This window comes from Oncorhynchus kisutch, linkage group LG22 (genome assembly GCF_002021735.2).
Source record: "Oncorhynchus kisutch isolate 150728-3 linkage group LG22, Okis_V2, whole genome shotgun sequence".
NCBI lineage: Eukaryota > Metazoa > Chordata > Actinopteri > Salmoniformes > Salmonidae > Oncorhynchus > Oncorhynchus kisutch.
This window is the reverse complement of record NC_034195.2, coordinates 32,764,819-32,790,286: the sequence shown is the minus strand read 5'-3', so window position 1 is coordinate 32,790,286 and position 25,468 is coordinate 32,764,819. Positions and strand designations below refer to the sequence as shown.

General features: G+C 41.6%; 1 protein-coding gene across 2 annotated transcripts; it reads left to right on the top strand.

Annotated features, from left to right (window-relative positions):
• The first annotated feature begins 1,591 nt into the window (after nucleotides 1-1,591).
• LOC109866909 (ubiquitin-conjugating enzyme E2 H) lies at nucleotides 1,592-25,133 on the top strand. 2 transcript variants are annotated; one of them, XM_020455809.2, is made up of 7 exons: nucleotides 1,592-2,043; nucleotides 14,908-14,984; nucleotides 15,558-15,632; nucleotides 15,779-15,818; nucleotides 15,994-16,046; nucleotides 21,598-21,726; nucleotides 21,802-25,133. In XM_020455809.2, the coding sequence occupies exons 1-7, from the start codon at nucleotides 1,991-1,993 to the stop codon at nucleotides 21,921-21,923; spliced, it is 549 nt and encodes a 182-aa protein (XP_020311398.1). In that variant the 5' UTR covers nucleotides 1,592-1,990; the 3' UTR covers nucleotides 21,924-25,133. The 2 variants fall into 2 exon arrangements, with proteins under 2 accessions (XP_020311398.1, XP_031657286.1); XM_031801426.1 differs by having other exon boundaries at nucleotides 1,691-2,043; nucleotides 14,908-15,632.
• Nucleotides 25,134-25,468: the final 335 nt, after the last annotated feature.

Here is a 25,468-nt window from a genome sequence, read left to right as displayed (position 1 = left end):
TTCCCCCCACCAAGATTTTCATGCTAAAATCTCCACTGCATTTAGCTACATTAGATAGTCAATCCAGAGATTCTTACCTTTGCCTCAATTCGGTCCAGATCATCATGGCATTTGTAGTTATTTATGATAGCCACATTATCAGCTAATTAACATTTAATTTGTTGGGGGTAAATACAGGCAAATATAATCATGTACTTCCATATTTGTTTTATTATCTTCTTGTGGTTCAAACATAATGCATAATGAACATCATCAACATGGGAAACATGATATGCTAATAGACTGTGGGCAAATTATGTTCATTGGGTTGAAATGTTCATAGAAAGGGCCTGAGATCAAATGCAATATTCAAACCACTAGAGGTCCACGTTTTTAGGTAGGAGCTCCAGCTGTTACACATTTTTTCATGAGGCAGAGAGAAACATTTGCAGTTTTACAGATAATCTTATGCTATTCTACATGTTTTGCCATGAGACTAAGATACATTTTTGCATTTTTAAAGCAAATGTCCTGCTATTCTACACATTTTTCTATAAGGGTGAGAGAAAAATGTTCAGTTTTAAAGCAAATTTCCTGTAATTCTAAACATTGCCATGGCTTCTGACGTGTTGATAATGCTATCTGTGGAGGCTGATTGAGTGTTTGGTATGCTAGTGCTGCTTCATTAAAATATAACCAACCTACAGCACTAGACTACACTTCACTTGCGTCACACTTTTGGTATTGAGAGATAAAAATGGTAATGCTTTCACTGATTGCACATAAACTTTGAATCAACGATGGTTTACGATTTGACAAGAGTGATCTGCTCTAACGTGCCCAGGAAGTTGGTGAAGATCAACTACAGAAACTTGCAGTGGACTGCAGCAAAGACTGGGCACGTTCGAGCAGATCATTTTTGATAAGCCGTTACCAACTTTGATCACAACCTTTCAAAGTGTGTTGCATTATGGGGATAAAAAATGTCCGACTTGTGCCTACATGTTGACTGCATGAACTTTATAAAAATAATGTGATCAAAGGTCATGAAGTTTTGTCTGCAGTTGACTTCAAATTTCTGCAGTTTCTCTTCACCAACTTCATCCTGCAGCAATCACCTGCATTGTGATAGGCTCTATTGTCAACCAATCATGGGGGTGTTTTTGTTTGACCCACGTGAACATGATCAAAGACGTGACTGAAACAGGAACCAACTTTGCCTCAATTCATGTATACAGTGGATATGTACAAATTCATGTGTTATGAGCCTCTTTCTCTCACCAATTGATTGTACACACATATTTTCAGCTTGAGTGTGTGATATGGGGGTTTGAGACATGTTTATTTCATTATAAAGAACAACTTTTATAAACAATGGCAACACTGCCATGTGCACTGATTCTTGCTGTTGGAAAACCACATCAGTGTCTGAATTTCGGCTTTCCCAAATGCACTTCCCCCAACTTTTGCCTACAGTTGGTTGCTTTTGCCTTACCATTTAAACAAGGCAGGGAGGCCTGCCTTAATCAACCAATTGGCGCCAGGGGGAACAGTGGGTTAATTGCCTTGTGCAGGGGAAGTATGACACATGTTTACCTTGTCAATTTGGGGATTCAATCCAGCCATCTTTCAGTTCCTGGCCCAACACTCCTACCCACCAGGCCCACCTGCCGTTCTGCCTCTTTCTCTCTGACTGCAAAACGTAGTGTACTGTGATCACATGATTTCTGTTCATGCAGTCCACACACAGGCACAAGTCAGATAATTTATATCACCATAATGCAACACACTTTGAAAGGCGTAACAAAAGTAATCTGCTCAAACGCGCCCAAAGCTTCAGGACAGGACAGAAACGAACTAGGTAGAGAGAGCGACATACGTTAGCTACTGTTGAGAGAAAGTGCAGATTTAGATCGATGGACAAACGTGAAAGGGATACGGTATATTTGAAGTATTGAGCTAGCATCGGATTTAACGTTATTACGTTGACACTTCTCAAAGGAATACAACAATGTCGTCGCCAAGTCCAGGCAAGAGGCGAATGGATACCGACGTGGTAAAACTGTATCCTTTTCTGAACATAAACAACAGACAGGCGAAAAATCTTTGTCGTATTTTAACTAGTTAGTGACAGGTCTCTAGCATTGATTGTTTATTGATAAAAGACAACTGACGTGTTGTGTAAGTGAACAGTAACTGCTGATGGTTGTAAGATTTTCTGACAAGAAAAGCAGATTCTGTTTTTGTTTTGATCAGACATCACACGATTCGTTTCAGTTTGTAAGGTTAACGTTACATTGTTGCCAGATATAGGTAAAATATTTTACCCAACAGTAATATTTGCTAGATGTGTGATCAAACATTTTTGCATGTTTGCTCAGATCAGAAAATTACAGGTGCCAGTAGGCCTATTGGATGACATTTGGGCAGTTATCAAACAATGTAATTTTGGCTTGCTTAATAGTGAAGCTCTAATCAAAACCGCTCTTGATTGTTTTCTACCATTAATAATTTATTTTATGCACAATTAACATAGCTTTATCCTTCAAACGACGATGGCTAGAAAAAAACTAAACGACGCTGGCCTTGTTGAGCACCATTTTCTGCGAGCTATGATCCGTCATCCGTCCAAATGTAATGGTCTTTCTTTACAATCTAATAATGTTTTCTTGGCTTTATGTCTGGGTATTTAGCTAAGATATATCGATTTTGTAAAGTCATTTCGGTTGACAGTCCCGTCATTGTAACGTTAGCTGATCAATGTATAATCGAATCAGTATTGACATTGCACGCGTAGCTAACGTAGTCTTGTTTACGAGTCGTTTACATGTGTCAAGTTTGCCAGTTCGCTACAGACAGGCCTACTTCTGTTTTCCACCCGTGAGTCACTGGGAAAATATATGAAACAATGGGGAAATGTTTGTGGTAAACATGTATTCCCATCTTAAAGTAGTAAATATTGTAGTTCCTAACTAGTTATTGTTATATTTTTGCATTTGTGTTTTCCTCCCTAACAAAGCTGTGATGTAGTGGTAATTGAATTACTACTATAATCTAAGCTCTCATTAACACTAGTTCTTAAAAACGTGTATTGTAACCTTTTACACCGAGGTATCAGAATGTAGACATTATATTTTATCTCACGTCTAGTTATTTAAGTTTGCCTGAAAGGTTCAGACGGCATGAGTTGAATTGTTTTGTTTTTGTGCTCCTGCAGCCTGAGCCAGCTCCTCGATTGGTCAACCTGTTACTACCCGGAAACTGGTAGGGGGCGGGACTAGATAAGCAGCTGATCGAGTGACAACAAACCCTGCTTGCACAGGATGGGGGGCTGGGAATTGACCGAATGTACTAGTTAGTAGCGAGGCCTATCGGTCTTAAAGAGGGGCTCACCTGCGATATGAAATCAATCCAGTGGAAATGAATCATTGTGTCTATTTGTCTCTGTATATAATCTGCAGAATGGCCCTGTCTAATTTGAAAATATGTTTTATTTTGGTATAAAATGCATGCTGTTAAATATTTGAGTAATATTTGACACTATAGGCCATTTTTGGAGAAACCATTCGATTTTGTTGTTACAGACGGTTGGTGTTTAAAAAAATATAGTGTCCTAATCTCATGATGTGTGTGTGTGAGAGAGAGTTTTCTGATTCATGATCGCTCTATATGTCAGAATAGGAGCATTTCAATGTAAAAATAAATTCATAGAAGCATGTCAAATTGGGTGCCAAATCAAAGCTAAGAGTCTTATTTTAGAGAAATGGAGGCTACCATTTTCCATCCCACAAATTAGGAATAAGCAAAGGCTTTGATTTCTGGTCAAACAGATGGAAAAGTGGTCTAAGAAAACATCTACCAGAAAAAGTCTATTACGGTATTAAGAATACATCAAAACACAATAATGTTGAAGTAAAGACCCCTGCCAACTAATATCAATACTTATATTTAGTTTTGTAAAAATTATTTGCCTTCTGTAAATTTAAGAAATATTGTCATTCTGTTACCAAAACCCCACATATATTTAAGATACTTTAATTTCTCTCCCTTATGAGGAGGGAATATAATAAAACTTCAGAGGTAACAAGTAAAGGTTTACCTACCAATTAGTTGTTTTTACTGATAAGTTTGTTTATGAATTATTAAGTGATTAAAACTCACTGAAAATCAGTAACAGAATGGCTGCAATTGAATTGGCTATAATGGGAAATCCTAGTAGTCACAAATCATAGCTACCTGCTACTGTCCTCTCTTCCACTTAGGTGGTGGGCCGAAGCAGAAAAGAGGGAAGTTGATGGGTCCCCGTCGAGGTAAGAGCAGATTGTCTTGTACAGTGGTTCATCCTTTAAAAGTTGCAGTGTAAGCTGTGCTGCAGAATTTTATGGCACGTTATTTAAGTGCCAACCACTGGTACCATTAATGCTAGTTTGACCACCAGAGGGCATCTTTGAGAAGCATTTGATAGCCTTCAATAGTGGCTGTACTAGAGAATTGAAAACCTTTTTTTGTAAGATCATAGTATATGGGACAGATTTTAAGAAATGTTGCTTAATTTATTTGATTATTATGGTGTTTCTACTCCAAGAAAAATGAAAAACCCTCTGGGTTTCCGTTAGGATGGAGCGGAAAATATGGTGCTGTACAACGTGATGGTCGGGAGTAGGCTACAGTGCTGGCTATTTAGCAAAAGAATCCCTGTGTCGTGCGCGGGCACGTGGGAGACTGGGGTTAAATTCCCCAATGGGGAGGAAAGGAGTAGGCTGTCATTGTAAATAAGAATTTGTTCTTAAAATGTCTTAGGGATAGCACCCTTTTTTTTTATTTTTTATGTTCGCCTATATGACATACCCAAATCTAACTGCCTGTAGCTCAGGCCCTGAAGCAAGGTTATGCATATTCTTGGTACCATTTGAAAGGATATATTGAATGTAGGAGAATATAACAATAGATCTGGTAGAAGAAAATACAAAGAAAAAACCAACCAGTCTTTTTTTACCACCGTCTTTGAAATGCAAGAGAAAGTTCATAGTGCTAGCCATCACTCTGGTTGTAATTCCGATAGTGTCAACAAGATGGCAGCAGTGTATGTGCAAAGTTTCAGATGGATAACTTGAAGAATGACTGACCTACAATAATTTTAGTGTGAAGTCCCCAGGTACATTTGGGCAAATCGTGAAGGAGACATTCACATTCATATTCCATTTTTCTGCAAGAATATCATCAAATCTGTATACTTGGACTTTGATTTAGCTTTCCAAGTATTAGTAGCCATATTATAAATTCAACATTTGCAAACAACCCGTTTTCATAACTTCATAACTCTGAATATTCTTATAATTTTTGTCCAAAATGAAAAGGCATGCGGTCGTACAAGGTTAGTAGCTACATTTTATGACATATACATGGTTTCCGATACTCCCGTAAAGCCCAGCTCATTGGCTATCTAGCTAGCTTTGTTTGACCCCAATTGGTGCTTATTTGACAAAGATACATTTGTTTACCGGCGTGCCATGAAGGCGGCCCTCTCTGACCAAATATGGTATCCTATAGGATATACTACACCCTTAATGATATAGTGAAGTCTTGTTACCTTCTAGGATCTCTGAGGAATAGATATGAACGTGGTTTGACTCGTTCAAACGACGTTTATGGTGAGATTTTCACAGATTTCTTTCTTTGGAAATTGAACGATTGGAAATACAAAATCGATAGTGCATGCTATAGGGATCTTTTTAGGATATGAAAAAGGATTTTATCTAACAAAACAACACTTCATGTTATCTCTGGGACCCTTTGGATGATAAATCAGAGCAAGATTTCAGAATGTAAGTACACATTTCAACTTCAGAGGTGAATTTGTCTAACCTATCGCTTTAAATAGTGTTTTGTTGTTAGGAGATATCCTTGTACAATAGCATGTCATTTTTTTCGCAGTAATAGCTATTGTAAATTGGACAAAGCTTAAATTCTTGTTAATATAACTGCATTCAGCCGATATAAGCTTTCAATTTAAGCTTTCAGCCGATATAAGACACATATCCTTAAGAAGTTTTTAAAACTGATTCCATGTGTTATTTCATAGTTGGGAAGTCATAACTATAATTCTACAATGTAGAAAATAGTCAAATGAAAAGGAAAAACTCTGGAATGAGTAGGTGTGTCCAAACGTTTGAGGCATTCGAGACGATACTACAAAAAAAATACATTGATCATCTCAGCAAGGTTTTAACCGTGGTCGTGGAGCAGGGTGGAACTGCAACTAAAATGTAGTTTAAATAACCAGCTGCATTTTGAGTGTCTTTTCTCTAGTTATTTTATTAACGAAAACATAGATGTTGATGAAGAAATACTGTACCACTGTTTTGAGTTAGAAATGTAACACTTCAGAGTACTTAAGCATGGAATACATTGCAGGTAGGGTGATGTTCACACCAAAATTAGCCGGGCTATCAAGAGTCTATTGTCCTGATAATTGGGCGACAAGTGTTTGAAAACCTATTTGCAAAATGCAACCAGATGTCCATCACTACTGTAAATAAAAGCACAGCATCTTGTTTAAATCTTGTTTACATTCTTTATTGTAACCACAATGTTACAAATAATTTGTATCTACCTTTCCAATTACTTTTAGAGTTTGGGATTCATTTGATTAATATTATGGTATTTATATTCCAAGTTAAACGAAAAACCCTCTGGGTTTCTGTTAGGAATGGAATGGAAAATATGGCGCTGTACAAAGTGACGGTTGGGAATAGGCTACACAGTACTGGGCTATTTAGCTAAAGAATCCCTGTGTCGTACACGGGAGACCGGGGTTCAATTCCCCAACAGGGAGGAAGGAGTAGGCTGTCCTTTTTAAATAAGAATTTGTTCTTAACTGACTTGCCTAGACATTTCTACACCATACTTTTAGTCTAACCAATACCCAAATGGAGATTCAGTCAAAATATAAATGTCATTGATTTATCAAGACGAGTGTCCATGCTTGTGTCAGAGCAGCGTGAAACATTGCTAAAACGGTGCTACGATATAATTCTCCCCCTACCCTCCATGTAGGCAAGTCTATTATCCAGCTACCTGCTACAACAGCGGGAACGTTTCCTTAGTCAGCGCCATTATTAGTGCAATGCCCCTTAGTGTTGCTCTGTGCTACCCAGTGTGGCGGGGTGGGGGTCAAACTCCCTCCCTCCTCTGTTCCCCATGGGCTAACTTCTGTGTGCGGCTCTATGGCCCATCCCGTGCCCCCTGCCCTCTGTGCATTGAGCTTCGCGAGCTTTCAGTAGATACAGCTGGAGAACTGCAAGGCAATCCCATTGTGCGCCACTCGGGAGCCATGACCAAAATATATTGTCCTGCTACTAACAGGGTTAATAATATATCTGAGAATATCCAAGGGGCTTTTATATAATTATAAATTAATAATAATAATAATAATCGCTTTGTTTAAAAAATAACAGTATTTTGGAGATTTTGTTTTCAAATAACGTAAAATGAGCGAGAACAAGGCCATTCCTGAACATGGGGTGAGACATTATTACTAATTTATAAATAAAGCCAGTTTGTTACCTATAATTATTTCTTTCTGTTTTTAGAGGGAGAGAAACCAAAAACCTACAGTCATCTCATGGGTCTCCCAGTTGAGGCCGGCACAGGTATTGAACCAGCATCTGTAGCAACACAGCTTGTACTGCTATGCAGTGTCTTAGACCATTGCGCCACTCAGGCACTGTACTAGTAACCGGTCGGGAGTGGGCTACAGTACTACAGTAAGAGCAAAATAATCCTAACATTAAAATAATAAAAAACTTTTATTATAGTTGTGCACTATTATCAGTTTCTATTTAGGTTTATGTCACCCATTCATTGTCAGTTAGAGACACGGTAAGAGCACTGATTATGCTTTTGGATCCATCTCCCCCTTGCGCTGGTCTGGAGCAATGAAATGGTGAACCACAAATGACCTCTTAAGTACCGCAGCATAATCGCAAAAACTTTAGTGGAGCAACCGCTGTATATGATGGTAAAACATTCTTATGATGACTATCACATTTGTTGGCACCTTCAATTCTTACACATTTTCTGGTGCCAGGTTTCCTCCATATGTGACGCTTGGCATTCAGGCAAATTAGTTCAATCTTGTTTCTCATGGTCTGAGAGTCCTTCAGGTGCCTTTTGGCAAACTCCAGGCGGGCTGTCACGTGTCTTTTACTGAGGAGGGGCTTCTGTTTGGCCACTCTACCATAAAGGCCTGATTGGTGGCGTGCTGCAGAGATGGTTCTCCTTTTGGAAGGTTCTTCCATCTCCACAGAGGAACTCTGGAGCTCTGTCAGTGTGACCATCAGGTTCTAGGACACCTCCCTGACCTAGACCCTTCTCCCCTGATTGCTCAGTTTGACCGGGCGACCAGCTCTAGGAAGAGTCTTGGTGGTTCCAAACTTCTTCCATTCAAGATTGATGGAAGCCACTGTGTTCTTGGGGACCTTCAATGCTGCAGAAAGAGTTTGGTACCCTTCCCCAGATCTGTGCCTCGACACAATCCTGTCTCAGAGCTCTATGGAAATTCCTTCAACCTCATGGCTTGGTTTTTGCTCTGACAGGCACTGTAAACTGTGGGACCTTATATAGACAGGTGTGGGCCTTTCCAAATCATGTCCAATCAATTGAATTTACAACAGGTGGACTCCAATCAAGGTGTAGAAACGGCTCAAGGATGATTAATGGAAACAGGATGCACCTGACTATAATTTCGAGTCTCATAGCAAAGGGTCTGAATCAAAGCTGTCATCAAGGCAAAGGGTGGCTACTTTGAAGAATCTCAAATATATTTTTTGGTTACTATATGATTCCATATTTGTTATTTCATAGTTTATGTTTTCATTATTATTCTACAATGTAGAAAATAGTAAAAAATAAAGAAAAACTCTGTAATGAGTAGGTGTGTCCAAACATTTGATGGTACTGTAAGTATTCACACCCGAGTGTGAATGTCCTTGAGTGGCCCAGCCAGAGCCCGGACTTGAACCCAATCGAACATCTCTGGAGAGACCTGAAAATAGCTGTGCAGTGACGCTCCCCATCCAACCTGACAGAGCTTGAGAGGATCTGCGGAGAACAATGGGAGAAACTCCCCAAATACAGTTGTGCCAAGCTTGTAGCGTCATAACCAAGAAGACTCGAGGCTGTAATCCCTACCAAATGAGCTTCAACAAAGTACTAAGTAAAGGGTCTGAATACTTATGTAAATGTGATATTTATGTTTTATAAATGATAATCTGTTTTTTCTTTGTCATCTTTGTTATTGTGTGTAGATTGATGAGGGGAAAAAAACATTTATTGAATTTTATAATACGGCTGTAACATAACAATATGTGGAAAAAGTGAAGCGGTCGGAATACTTTCCGAATGCACTGTATACTGTCTGGTTTGAAATCAATGCATGGATATCATGAGTAATTAGCTGCCTTCCCAGGCAGTTCTCTCAAGACAATCATCTCAAATGGATCGGTTGGATAAATAAAGGATGGATTTGGGTTCTATCAACTAAATGAGCAGTGGCCTATTGAGTGGGGCAGGGGTCTGTCTGAGGGGTCTGTCTGGAGATGCAGGAGACTGGCTGATCTAACAGGCAGCTGGGGCTCCCTGAGCTGAGCTTGCTGCCATCGCTGTGATGCCTGGGAGCAGGTTCACACACACAGCACTTTTGACTGTTGGAAAGGGAGATATTACTCTCATCTTGATATTTGAGCATGTTTGTTTTTTGCCATTTGGATATTTAGTGGTTTCTGTGTTTTTGTGTGTCTTCATGCATGTTTATGCACTTGTGGGTGTCCCTGAAGCTTAGCAGCAGGTGGGGTCTGGGTATTGCGGTAAATCCTTCCTTTCTTTTTGCCAAACCAGCATTGTCTGTTGCCTTTACTCAGCCATTAGGACTTGTATGTTAGTCTCTGAGCCCTCAGCTCTCTTATCTGATTAGCCTGGTAGAAAAGCCTGCACACAGTAAATGGAGTGTTTTTAACCCAGCACTAGTGGAGAAATGTGGCATGTCCATGATATCAGCCACCCAGTGTGAGGACTGGCTGGTGTTTATTCCAGGCAGCAGAAGACCTGTGAATGTAGAGTGTGCTCAATGTAGAACACAGCACATGACTGTGTTTGTCAGGCCCTAGTCTCTTCCTTTGCACCTTCTGGTTCTTTCAGTGTTTGCTTATGTCTGTGGGTGCACCACAGGAGACTGGTGGCACCTTAATTGTGGATGCTGGGCTCATGGAAATGGCTCGAGCAGAATTAGTGGAATGGTATCAAATATCAAACACATTGTTTCCAGGTGTTTGATGCCATTCCATTTGTTCTGTTTTGGACTTTTATTATGAGCCATCCTCTCAGCATCTTCCTGTGTTGTGTGCACAACAGGTTGGACCCTAGGTCTATTAGGGCAACCCCCTGTGGAAAGACAAGACCGAGATGCACCGTTCCAAACTGCATCATTGTAACCAGACTTATTTCTAGGTCCTGTCTGTTGTAGGTCACAGTCCTTTATTCTAGGCCATTGGTCTTTAACCTGGCTTCTAGAGACCTCAGGGTGTGCAGGCTTTTGTTTCAGCCCAACACTAACACACCACCTGATTCAACTAATCAGTGGCATCTGCCCTATCCTCTAGGTTAGTATTTCCTAAACACAATAAAATAAACATTTCCTTTAGACCCACAGATATGCAACCACAACCTAAGTGTTAGTCTAGCTGCAACTCAAGATAGGCTAGGTAAAACCCAACTGTGGGTCCTCCTGATTGACATGAAAAGACACCATTTTGGTAAACGTATTTCACCAGGCCCTCTGCTCTGGTTGTAGGTGGAGTCTGTGTTTAACAGACAGGTTATTCCAGGTCTGAGTATGGCTCAGGGTTCATGTTTGCATCTGATTACCATAACAGTGAGGTCAGTAGAAGGTCTGTGGCAGTTAGCTATCAGGTTTATATATACAGTGGTGAGAAAAAGTATGTGAACCCTTTGGAAATACCTGGATTTCTGCATAAATTGGTCATAACATTTTAGCTGATCTTCAGATCTTCATCTAGGTCACAACAACAGACAAACACAGTCTACTTATACTAATAACACACAAATAATTATCAGTTTTCATGTCCTTATTGAACACACAGTGTAAACATTCACAGTGCAGGGTGGGAAAAGTATGTGAACCCTTGGATTTAATAATTGGTTGACCCTCCTTTGGCAGCAATAACCTCAACCAAATGTTTTCTGTCGTTGCGGCTCAGACCTGCACAGCGGTCAGTAGTAATTTTGGACCATTCCTCTTTACAAAACTGTTTCAGTTCAGCAATATTCTTGGGATTTCTGGTGTGAACTGCTCTCTTGAGGTCATGCCACAGCATCTCAATCGGGTTGAGGTCAGGACTCTGACTGGGCCACTCCAGAAGGCGTATTTTCTTCTGTTGAAGCCATTCTGTTGTTGATTTACTTCTGTGTTTTGGGTTGTTGTCCTGTTGCATCACCCAACTTCTGTTGAGCTTCATTTGGCAGACAGATAGCCTTACATTCTCCTGCAATATGTCTTGATAAACTTGATTTCCTTTTTCCGTCAACGAGAGCAAGCTGTACAGGCCTTGAGGCAGCAAAGCAGCCCCCAAACCAAGATGCTCCCTCCACCATACTTTACAGTTGGCATGAGGTTTTGATGTTGGTGTGCTGTACCTTTCTTTCTCCACAAAGAGTGATGTGTTCTCCTTCCAAACAACTCAACTGTAGTTTCATCTATTATATTATATTATAATATTTTGCCAGTAGCGCTGTGGAACATTCAGGTAGACTTTTGTAAACTTGTGCAGCATGTTTTTTTTGGACAGCAGTGGCTTCTTCCGTGGTGTCCTCCCATGAACACCATTCTTGTTTAGTGTTTTACGTATCGTAGACTCATTAGAGATGCTAGCATGTTCCAGAGATTTCTGCAAGTCTGTAGGTGACACTCAAGGATTCTTCTTAACCTCATTGAGCATTCTGCACTGTGCTCTTGCAGTCATCTTTGCAGGATGGCCACTCCTAGGGAGAGTAGCAACAGTGCTGAACTTTCTCCATTTATAGACAATTTGTCTTACCGTGGACTGATGAATGTCAAGGCTTTTAGAGATACTTTTTTAACCCTTTCCAGCTTTATGCAAGTCAATCATTCTTAATCGTAGGTCTTCTGAGATCTTTTCTGTTCAAGGCATGGTTCACATCAGGCAATGCTTCTTGTGAATAGCAAATTCAACTTTTGTGAGTTTTTTTTATAGGGAAAGGCAGCTCTAATCAACATCTCCAATCTCGTCTTGTTAATTGGACTCCCGGTTATCTGACTCTTGACTCCAATTAGCTTTAAGAGAAGTTATTAGCCTAGGGGTTCACATACTTTTTGCAACCTACAATGTGAATGTTTAAATTATGTATTCAATATAGACAATAGAAATACAATAATTTGTGTGTTTTTAGTTTAAGCACACTATGTTTGTCTATTGTTGTGACTTAGATGAAGATCAAATTTAATGACCAATTTAGGCAGAAATCCAGGTAATTCCTAAGGGTTCACACACTTTGTCTTGCCACTGTAGAAGTACAGGTGTGAGCGGCAGCTGAGGTGAATGTTGGATGAATCCTTTCCTGCTTCAACTTGCTTTTCAGCCTGTTTGAGCTGGATTAGACTTGAGATCCCCACGAGGAGTGTAATGCACATGAGGTAAAATACATCAACCCATATACAGTACACAACAAGCTAGCATTTTTGCCTTCTAGTGAGCTGGAATAGGCTCTATGACTGCCTTATTGAGAAGGGAAGTTTAGGAGATCGTGTCGTGTTTTTCATTGGGAAGGAAGTGACAGGATGATGAAACATGGAATAGCTGTTGCTACTGGTGTGTGTGTGTGTGGTGTGGTGTGTCAGGTGAGAGTAACAGACACACTAAGGTCTGGATTCATGTCACACACTCAACATGTCCCTGGATTCTCCTGCTCGGTCACCAACACATCCTGTAATCATGACACATCCTCCCTACAGTAGCACCTCCCTCCCAACCACCACCGGTGGGCAGTGGAAGAACCCTCTCATGTTGTTTCCAGTCCCCTTGGTCTGAATGACAGATTTCTTCACATGGAAATATCTGGATCATACTGTACTGTGGAGTCACACTGGACAACAGTGGATGCTACACACACACACACACACACACACACAACCATGTGTCAGCCATGTCTCTGATGCTGAAGGGAAACCTTTCTACCCTGATCGTCTCTCTATCTTTCTCTCTCTGAGGTTCAGCTGCTGCTGTATGTCAAACGCTCTTCCTCCTCTCCAGCTCCTCCTCTTTCAAATTCTCAGTTTTCCTATTTCTCTTTCTTTCTTTTCTTCTTTCCCATAATTTTCCCTCCCTGAGCCGTCTCTTAACCCTGGTGAACTAGAACATTGGCCAACTGAGCTGTAACAATTCATTGGTCTAAACGATACCAGGACACAGGTGTCAGAATGTGAAAGGTCATTCCATCCATAAGGCTAGAGAGGCTAACTCAAACCCCAGAATCCCAGTGATTGATGCTCAGCATGTAGCATCAGGACAGGGATCCTCATCAGTCCAGAACCTGGTCTCCCAGAGCCCTAGTTGATGGGACACTGGTCATTTCTTATTGTTTTGGTTCCTATTCTCCCCAGAAGAGAAGCTTATACCTGCAGTTAGTTCTGGGTAGAGTCTGAGGTTGTTGTGGGTGTTAGTTCTGGTTCGGTTATATTTATATTTGGTGTTTCTGATCCACTGGTTGACCTTTTCTTCTGACAGCAGGTCACGCATTTTGCTGCTGGGATTGCACACTGCAGTATTTCGCCTAACCTACAGGAGTTTGTCAATGTGATTTGTTTGAATTCTTTGGGGTTTGTGTAATTTGAGGGATATGTGTCTCTTATATGGTTGTACATTTGGCAGGAGGTTAGAAAGTGCAGCTTGGTTTCCACCTCATTTTGTGGGCAGTGGCCACATATTCTGTCTACTCTTGAGAGCCAGGTCTGCCTATGGCGACCTCGCTCAATATCATCGCTATTATTCAGGTGTTCTGCCACTGTGTACTCTCTGTTTAGGGACAGATAGCATTCCAGTTTGCTCTGTTTTTTGCTTGATTCTTTCCAATGTGTCAAGTAGTTCTCATATATATATATATATATATATATATATATATATATATATATATATAAATAATTTGGTTGGGTCTAAATTGTGTTGCTGTCCGGGGGTCTGTTTGTGGAAAGAGCCCCATAACCAACTGGCTGAGGGGACTCTTCTCTAGGTTCATCTTGCAGGTTAGGGCTTTTTGATGGAAGGTTTGGGCATCACTTTCCTTTAGGTGGTCGTGGAATTTAACGTCACTTCTGGATTTTGATCATTAGTGAGTATAGTCCTAATTCTGCTCTGCATGCCTTATTTGGGGTTTTGTGTTGTACTCAGAATATTTTTGCAGAATTCTGCATGTAGAGTCTCAATTGGGTATTTGTCCCATTTTGTGAATTCTTGGTTGGTGAGTGGACCACAGACCTCACAGCTATAGAGGGCAATGGGTTCTATAACTGATTGGAGTATATTTTTTGCCAGATCTTAATTGGGATGTCAAATGTTGTGTTCCTTTTGATGGCGTAGATGGCCCTTCTTTCTCTCTCTCTCTCACTCACTCACTCACTCACTCACTCACTCACTCACTCACTCACTCACTCACACAGACCACTGTCACACTATTTAGTGCACTACTTTGGACTAGTACCATTTCTCCCAACAAATTGTAACTTATTTGTAGCTCATTTAATTTGCTTGTTTACAGACATTTCAATATTTGTTTGTACTGTTTCCCTCTCATTGTTAGTTCATTTTCAGTCGTGTCTTTTCCTTAACAAATGCTCAGCATCGAGAGCAAGCATGAGGTCACCATCCTCAGTGGACTCAACGAATTTGTGGTCAAGTTCTACGGCCCACAAGGAAGTAAGTAGCCTTGAGCCAGAACGGCTCATAGGGCAGGAGTCTCCTGTTTCTGTAGCACGAGGCAGCTTAATGTACAAGTACACCCCCTGGACCGGATCTATCGCAGGGCAATACCCCCATAATGCTGAGGGCCAAGCAGAGATGCATCAGGTCCCATTTTTTTATAGTCTTCAGTATCCCGGGGCAGTAGGTAGCCTAGTGGTTAGAGCATTGAGCCAGTAACCGAAAGGTTGCTGGATAGAATCCTGAGCTGACGAGGTACGAATCTGTCGTTCTTCCCCTGAACAAGGCACTGTTCCCTGGTAGGCCGTCATTGTAAATAAAAATGTGTTCTTAACTGACTTGCCTAGTTAAATAAAGGTTAAATAAAATGAATGACTCAGCTAGGGATTGAACTCACAACCTTCAAATCTCAGGGTGGACACAAGGCCACTAATATGGTAAGTAAGTGTTTTCATAAACATCCTCACTGGCTAATTGTGTCAATGCCAGATCTGTATGTCTTCCTCCCAGTGTGTGAACATGCGGTTGTATGTGCAGGTGTGTGTGTTTCTAATCAAATGTTGTTTTTAGCACCGTATGAAGGAGGTGTATGGAAGGTACGAGTAGACCTACCTGACAAATACCCCTTCAAGTCTCCATCTATAGGTACAGTGTATCAATGCATCGGTCACAACACTCTATGTAATATACAATTAGAAACACAACTGGTGAAAGCATTATGGAAATGACACTAACACCTTTTCAAGCCACAGGTTTTCTATGCAGACTGACTGTTATTGTTCTCCTCGCAGGATTCATGAATAAAATCTTTCATCCCAATATTGATGAAGCGTAAGTTCGTTTTAGTAGTTAGCTATTAATGCATGTTGATGTATAGGCCTGGACAATATTATCAATTATCCATGATGTTTGTTTGATGTTTGTTTGACGTACAGGCTATATCACAAAATTATTCTCACAATTTTGATCATTTTATTCTTTCTCTCTCATCTCCCCTCTCCTTCAGGTCAGGTACAGTGTGTCTAGATGTCATCAACCAGACATGGACAGCCCTGTATGGTGAGTAACAGTTCCAAAATGTCTACTTGGATATATAATGGACATGGTACCACCTCAGTTTGACAATGTTTGAAACCTACTGAATGTTTTTTTCCATGACATGGGTACATACCTTTTCTCTCATCAAATCTGGACTGTTGACTGTAAGGAGCAACTGTGACACGCTGATATAAGAGGGACAGACTGAAAAAAACAGATATAGAATGTCTGTATAAACTTAAGTAGCTCCCAAATGAGCATTATTGTCAAAAATCTTGGTCAACTGAAAGTCATCTGTTCTTTCCACCAATTGAAGGGTCAACATTTTTAAACGTATATCTTTCCATATATAGACACACCGTATGTGTTTGAATAAAATCAACTATATGCATTTAGCTTGTCTGATGCTTGTCTAAGAACACTGTGTGACAAAATAAGACACAAATGACTCAAAGAGGAGCCAGAGATCAAGATATCCAGAAAAAATATAATACTTAACCTGACACGACCATCCTCCTCCTTCTGGCTTTCACAGATTCTTCCGTTACTCTCCTGAAGTTGCTGGTAATAGGCTACACGAGGAGTCTGCAACCTTTCTCATGTGGAATGCCAATTTATCTCACCATTTCTATCTATGTGTGTCAGTTTTGGTTTTCATATGCACATTTGTTTCATGTCATTTATAATAACATCTTCGCATTTCAAAAGGATTGTAATGTGGGTAATCAAAATTCTGTCCAAATCTAAATTAAAATGCAATCCTAAAAAGTAACTTCTATTGCCATTGCCAACTATGTGGAAATAAAGCCGACAAATAAATATTGCAGCCTGCAGGTAGAAAATATTTGATGAAAATAAATATCCTAGAAATCACATTGGCTACGCATGGCCTATCTGCAATGAACCTGAAACATTGTATAAACTATTAACTTGTGCTAGCAAGCTTGAATCGTTCTATAAAAAAAATCTGGGCTCTCAGTTTCCCACTACTGTGAGTTTAGGACAGACACAGGTAGGCCTATTTTATGACTTTCCCACTGGATCAGAGCATGTCATTTACCACGCCGAGTGGTTATCAAAAGGGAGAGGGATGGAATTTATTTTCAAATATATTGCGGAACTGTCATTTTCAATGGATGCAAAAACAGACTTTGTTTGCTGTTTGAGGTGAAGAAAACATTACTTTGAGAAGCTCCACAGCTCAAGAGTGTGCAAAGCTTTCATCAAGGCAAATGTTGGCTACATTGAAGAATTTCAAATATAAACTATATTTTGATTTGTTTAACATTTTGGTTACTACATGATTCCATATGTGTCATTTCATAGTTGTGATGTCTTCACTAATATTCTAGAAAATTGTAAAAATAAAGAAAAACCCCTGAATGAGTAGGTGTCCAAACTTTTGAGTGGTACTGTATATGCTACTGCTCAACTCCCAAAAAATTAAAAATAATAATCTTGGTCGACCAACAGCCTATCCACCAAACAATCAACTAGTCGACTAATTGGGGTCAGCCCTAATTGCCAAAGAGAAGTCCGTTCCTATCATTAAAACCTGTACTAACAATTGACCTTTCTGCGGTAATGTGTACTCTGTTTCAACAATTATGAAGACTGTCAGTGGGACATACCAGACGGGGAATAGTATGTTTGTCTTTTAAGCAGGGTCAATAGGTTTCAACATGATCGGAACAGAGCACCCTTTGTGGTTTGAGTTGTGGCCCGATTTTCCTGCTTCAGAGCAGCGGCGCCGACAGAGATGGTAGCCTCACTTTGAGTTCCTAGGAAACTATGCATTATTTTGTTTTTTTTATGTGTTATTTCTTACACTGTTACCCCAGGAAATCTTAGGGTTTATTACATACAGTCAGGAGGAACTATTGGATATAAGCGCAACGTCAACTCACCAGCATTACGACCAGGAATACGACTATCCCGAAGCAGATCCTCTGTTTGGTCCACCACCCAGGACAATGGATCGGATCCCAGCCGGCGACCCAAAACAACGGCGCCGCAGACGGAGCGGTCTTCTGGTCAGGCTCCGTAGACGGGCACGTCACTCACCCCTCCAGAGTATACTACACGCCAATGTCCAGTCTCTTGACAACAAGGCAGACAAAATCCGAGCAAGGGTTGCCTTCCAGAGAGACATCAGAGATTGTAACTTTCTTTGTTTCATGGAAACATGGCTCACTCCAGATATGTTATCAGAGTTGGTACAGCCACCCGGCTTCTTCACGCATCACGCCGACAGAAACAAATATCTCTCTGGTAAGAAGAAGGGCGGGGGTGTATGCCTTATGATTAACGAGACGTGGTGTGATCATAACAACATACAGGAACTCAAGTACTTTTGTTCACGTGACCTAGAATTCCTTACAATTAAATGCCGACCTCATTTATCTACCAAGAGAATTCTCTTCGATCATAATCACAGTCGTGTATGTCCCCCCCAAGCAGACACATCACGGCCTTGAAAGAACTTAATTTGACTCTATGTAAACTGGAAACCACATATCCTGAGGCTGCATTTATTGTAGCTGGGAATTTTAACAAGGCTAATCTGAAAACATGGCTCCCTAAATTTGATTAACATATCGATTGCGCAACCTGAGCTGGCAAAACCCTGGATCATTGTTATTCTAACTTCCGCTATGCATATAATGCCCTCCCCCATCCCCCTTTCGGAGGAGCTGACCACGACTCCATTTTGTTGCTCATAGCCTATAGACAGACACTAAAACAGGAAGCAAACGTGCTCAGGTCTGTTCAATGCTGGTCCAACCAAATCTGATTCCACGCTTCAAGATTGCTTCGATCACGTGGACTGGGATATGTTCCGCATAGCGTCGAACAACAACATTGATGAATACGCTGATTAGGTGAGCGAGTTTATTCGCAAGTGCATCGGTGATGTTGTACCCACAGCGTCTATTAAAACATTCCCCAACCAGAAACTGTGGATTGATGGCAGCATTCACGCAAAACTGAAAGCGCGATCCACTGCTTTTAATCAGGGCAAGGTGACCGGAAACATGACCAAATACAAACAGTGTAGCTATTCCCTCTGCAAGGCAATCAAACAAGCTAAGCGTCTGTATAGAGACAAAGTAGAGTCGCAATTCAATGGCTCAGACACGAGAGGTATGTGGCAGGGTCTACAGTCAATCACGGACTACAAAAGGAAAACCAGCCCCGTGGAGGACCACGATGTCTTGCTCCCAGACAAATTAAACAACTATTTTGCTCGCTTTGAGGACAATACAGTGCCACTGACACGACCAGCTACCAAAACCTGTGGGCTCTCCTTCACTGCAGCCGACGTGAGTAAAACATTTAAACGTGTTAACCCTCGCAAGGCTGCATGCTCAGACGGCATCCCCACCCGTGTCCTCGGAGCATGCGCAGACCAGCTGGCTGGTGTGTTTACTGACATATTCAATCAATCCTTATCCCAGTCTGCTGTACCCACATGCTTCAAGAGGGCCACCATTGTTCCTGTTCCCAAGAAAGCTAAGGTAACTGAGCTAAACGACTATTGCGCCGTAGCACTCACTTCCGTCATCATGAAGTGCTTTGAGAGACTAGTCAAAGACCATATCACCTCCACCCTAGACCCACTCCAATTTGCTTACCGCCCCAATAGGTCCACAGACGACGCAATCACACTGCACACTGCCCTAACCCATCTGGACAAGAGGAATACCTATGTAAGAATGCTGTTAAATTGACTACAGCTCAGTATTTAACACCCATAGTGCCCTCCAAACTCGTCATTAAGCTGGGAGACCCTGGGTCTCGACCCCGCCCTGTGCAACTGGGTCCTGGACTACCTGACGGGCCGCCCCCAGGTGGTGAGGGTAGGTAATAACATCTACACACCACTGATCCTCAACACTGGGGCCCCACAAGGGTGCGTTCTCAGCCCTCTCCTGTACTCCCTGTTCACCCATGACTGCGTGGCCATGCACACCTCCAACTCAATCATCAAGTTTGCAGACGACACTACAGTTGTAGGCTTGATTACCAACAACAACGAGATGGCCTACAGGGAGGAGGTGAGGGCCCTCGGGTGTGGTGTCAGGAAAATAACCTCACACTCAATGTCAACAAAACAAAGGAGATGATCGTGGACTTCGGGAAACAGCAAAGGGAGCAGCCCCCTATCCACATCGACGGGACAGTAGTGGAGAAGCTGGGAAGTTTTAAGTTCCTCGGCGTACACATCACAGACAAACTGAAATGGTCCACCCACACAGACAGTGTGGTGAAGAATGTGCAGCAGCGCCTCTTCAACCTCATGGGGCTGAAGAAATTTGGGTTGTCACCAAAAACACTCACAAACTTTTACAGATGCACAATCGAGAGCATCCCGTCGGGCTGTATCACCGACCTGGTACGGCAACTGCTCCGCCCACAACCGTAAGGCTCTCTAGAGGGTAGTGAGGTCTGCACAACGCATCACCGGGGGCAAACTACCTGCCCTCCAGGACACCTACACCACCCGATGTCACAGGAAGGCCAAAAAGATCATCAAGGACAACAACCACCCAAGCCACTGCCTGTTCACCCCGCTATCATCCAGAAGGTGAGGTCAGTACAGGTGCATCAAAGCTGGGACCGAGAGACTGAAAAACAGCTTCTATCTCAAGACCATCAGACTGTTAAACAGCCATCACTAACATTGAGGGGCTGCTGCCAACATACTGACTCAACTCTAGCCACTTTAATAATGGAAAAATTGACCAGATTAAATTAAGAATAGTCTGATAGGGGAGAATATTATCAAGTGCTTTTGTCAAATTGTGAATGAGAGACTGAAATGTGTACACCCTGTGCAAGCAACAGGGCAGAGCTCATGCCTTTTCATGCAACTTTTTTCAAGTCATCATTAGAGTTGCATCATGCAGCCTTGGAATGAATAAAAATCTAAACATATAGCCTAACTTTTGTATCACAACTAAAGTTGCATAAATAAACTCTAAATTAAGCATATAGAGGAGGATCTATTTCTTTGTTAACGGCTCAACACAGAATAGCCGCATGTGCACACTCCCTCTGAAATCGTTTGGGGAAAATATCCTTTCTATTTTATTCAGCAGTTGCATTCTTCATACTATAAAATAATGCCATGGAATTCTAAGCAAATCTTATCTGCTGAAATAGCCAGATCAGGGCCTAACGTAAGCACATCTCAGAATGTGCTGTTCTGTTATACTGAAATTGGCTGCATTTTCTTCATATCATGTTTCTTTAGACCGGTCTAAAATAAATAATGGGTTTATTGTAATGGTACAGGCTATATTAAATGGATGTTTTAGACTTTAAAATGTAGATGTTCTTAAGGTCCGCATCAGTGGCTTGTAGGCTATGTGTGGAAGCCAGGAGATGCTAAATGTGTTTAAGTTCATTCACGGTAAATTACCGTGAGACCATTAGCATTTTTGCATGACAATCACCGACTGCCATAGTCCTAGTACAGCTCATTGAGTGTTTGCCTTGAGTAGGGTGCACTTTATCACCTCTCTACCCCCATAATGTAAAACTCTGGTCGTCCCTCCTCCCCTTGCAGACCTGACCAACATCTTCGAGGCGTTCCTGCCCCAGCTGCTGGCCTACCCCAACCCCATCGATCCTCTCAACGGAGACGCTGCTGCCATGTACCTGCACCGACCAGAGGACTACAAACACAAGATCAAAGGTGAGACACACACACACACACACACACCTGATGTCCCATCTGACTCCCTCTCTCTCTTCCTTCTCTCTGTTCCAGAGTATCTCCAGAAGTATGCGACAGAGGAGGCTCTAAAGGAGCAGGAGGAGGGAGGCGACTCCTCATCTGAGAGTTCCATGTCAGACTTCTCCGAGGATGAGGCTCAGGACATGGAGTTGTAGTGAAGGGGAGACAACCCCCACTCCCCTCACACACACAGACTATAATTTCCTAAAGAGCAGAAAGACTATTATATACATATAAACATGGCAATTTTTTTATTACTAACCAAGGATTTTTATAGATTAAATGTATGAGAAGCGGCGGTGTGAAATGTTAAAATGTCACCCTCGTCTAGATATTCTTTATAACTCTGTCATAGTCCCCCTCTACCACCACCATAACCACATTATTACCCCCTCTTACCCAGAAAGGAGTGCAGCATTCCCAGGATCCTAAATTCCCTCTGCTGTGGTCTGGGTCGTATTGTCATCGACCGTTGACCCACTATCCGTGGGGTAGGCAGAAAGCGGATTTTTCAGTTTTTCAGGGATACAATATTTTCAACATAACTTCCGTTTCCCCTTAAAATTGGATGTGGGGACTCAGCTCAGGCACCTGCTACATTAGGTTACCTTTGACCCAACCCTGATAGAACTGATGGGTTGAGACCAGAGAGCAGTGCACCATGGGAAGACAAGAGTGTCAGACTGTCATTGTCATGACGGAGACAGGGATGGAATGTTTATACTCAGTAACCCGGCCACCCCCCACTCTAGTTTGATTTTTAATTCTCAGAATTGTTCTATATTTGATTAAGTGTGTGAATCACTTTTATGACAGGCACAGCTTTTTACCCTCCCCTTGCTCTCAGAGAAGCTCTCTGGCTCTAGTGCACGGCCCACTGTTTCTGGAGTCATTACCACAATAAGGAATCGCACTTTGAGATGCAATTTCACTTGTTGACTTTCTACATTTTGGGGGTTGGAAGCTACCGTCAGGACCACCACATGATCACTCCTTCCCAAGGATCAGTTAGTGGGTTTCATCCAGACCTATCCAATATGGCTGCCATTGACCTCTCTGTCAGGCCTCACCCCAGAGGCCAGTATATCCTATCCAACCACCACACCCTGTTTGTCATAGAAACTGTTCTGTAAACAAGCCTTTTACCCTGTAGTCAGGAGCACCAGCGCACCAACCAAGAGACACCTTACCACACCAGAGTTGAAAGGGGTGTTGAAGGTGGACTGAACATCATTTATTTTCTCTTTCTTTTTTCTCCTCTCTGCTCAGTGACTCATTCAGAGGCTTGCTACTTGTTGTTTTCACAAAGGGAGGGTAGGAGTTCTCTGATGTGTCTGTGTGAGAGAGAACCAATCTTATGTTTTCAGACCCAACTGACCCCAATGGAAGCGAACCAGACTACTGGAGCCATAGTAGTTTGTCATCCTCGGTGACAACCCTAACACACAACACAACATGAAACAACACACTGTTGTCGCTCTGGAGGAAAGAACAACAGAGACTAACTACTGTCATTCCAGGAGCTGTCTGTCACTAATCAAACTCACATAATCATGCACCAGTCACTCCTTTAGCTCTCCTCTTCCTCCTAGTTATCCTCTTCATCCGCTTTCTCCTCCTCTCCGTTTTAGGAAAGTGTTTGTGATTCTCCAAGCATCCTTTGGTACCTTGTGACATGATACAGAAGTGAAGTTGTGTAGGACATTGAGTTTATATGCTGTAGAAAAAGAGAAAAGACACCTCTTATGTGATGGATGGGTTTCTATCTAGATGTCAGCAGTGTCCAGTCGTATCCACACTGAGGGCCAGTATATGGCCAGGTTTCATTCCTTCCAAGCACTGTTTGGATTTCTGCCTTCATAGAAGACTATTATTAGTTGAATCAGGTGTGTTAGTGCTTGGTTGAAACAGAAGCCTGGAGCCATTCGACTGGCCCTCTGTAGATAAGACTGGACAGTCCTGATCTAGGTGTTGGATTGAGTAGTTGTGTGGGGAAGGGCAGGGCTGGGAGGTTGGAAGGCTACCTTGGGACGTGTTGGATGGAATAGGGAGTGACATGGGGTGGGATGGGGAAGGAACAAACCAGGTCCTTGTTGCCTCTTGCTTATGTTAAACTATAATATGTGTAGTTTAGGGCTTGTTAGTGTGCTGGGTGGTGAGTAATATTATAATCTATAGTTTTATTTCTTCTATATCAAGCTAGTTTCAAAGCTTATCATCCTGTAAAGGTGAACAGATAAATACATTTTGTTTTAATTTGAGTTGACTTATTTTTTTCTCCTGGTTTGAATCTGATCCTCCAAAGACATGTTGCATCCCTGTCTCCTCTCCCTTATGAAAATACCCCCCTCTGTCTGTATTCTCAGTTCAGTGTGCAGGTGGACTCATCTAGCCTGGGTGTCTAGCTGTCTGCTGTAGCCAACTCCTTTGTCGTTGTTCTTATGTAAATTTGGTCTAAAGCAGAAATCACTGTCTGATATCCAGGCTAGATGAGTGCACCTACATACTCAGACTGGCTAGCAGACAGTGTTTTTGGTTTTCTGCCTCTGTGATCACTAACTCAGGAGCAGCACATTGGGAGTGCTCCAGGATTTTTCTCTCTTACTATTGTCATCATTAAAAGGCTCCTCATCAACCTACACAGGGTGTCCCATTCCTGCCACAGTAAACTATATGTGCCCAAACCTATCCCAATGTGCCCAATTCTATATCATATCCTATCCTCATCTGTGTGCTTAGTTATATAATATCCTATAGGTCACATTCTGATTGTTTCAGATAGAAATTGGTCATGGTTGTCTATTCCAAACGGGAGGATCTTGTCCATTCTGTACATGACAGATCTATTTATGATTTTCTTAACATTGTGCATCAATTCAATATGCTATTAGTGATGTAAGTGAAAGGTCTAGGTCCTAGACTGAAGGAGCTGGTTGCATATTTACTGGTTTAATGACGGGGACTCTTTGCACTAAGCAGATGTCAGAATGCTTCAAAACACTGTCATAACATGTGATAAGACTGACATAAGCCTGTTACAGAAGTGTACTGGCCACTGTCTTGGGTCAGATGAGAAGAGATGTATTTCTTTAAGAGAACCAATCTCTTTCATTGGGGACATCCTAGTCATAAACATTAGAATTGAATCACAATTGAGTTAATCCCTTTGTTTTTCTTTTCACAAAATGCAACAACTGTAAAATGTATAATGTTGACAATTAATATTTAACGTATTAGGGTTCAGGGTTGAAGTTACAGAAAACATACCGAACCCCCACCTCATCCCTACATTCTGATGCTATTGTTGCTACTTGTCTGTAATTTGTATTTTGCCTCCATTAAACTAAGAACAGGAGAGTCAAAGAGACAGGAGAATTACATTTATTTGAAATGATATTGCATTGAAAAACATGCACTGTCTGTACTGACAGGGGGAACTGCCTTAGTGTTGAGATGGTTGGAGTTAGAATTTTCATACATTATGATTGTAGGTTTAGCATTATAACTCTGTCTCAATAACATGGGCACCAGACATATGGTGTATTGTAATGGTTACCACAGCCATAGCGTGTAACTTCACTACATGACCAAAAGTATGTGGACACCTGCTCGTCAAACATCTCATTCCAAAAATCATGGGCATTAATATGGAGTTGGTCCCCCTTTGCTGCTGTAACAACTTCCACTCTTCAGGGAAGGC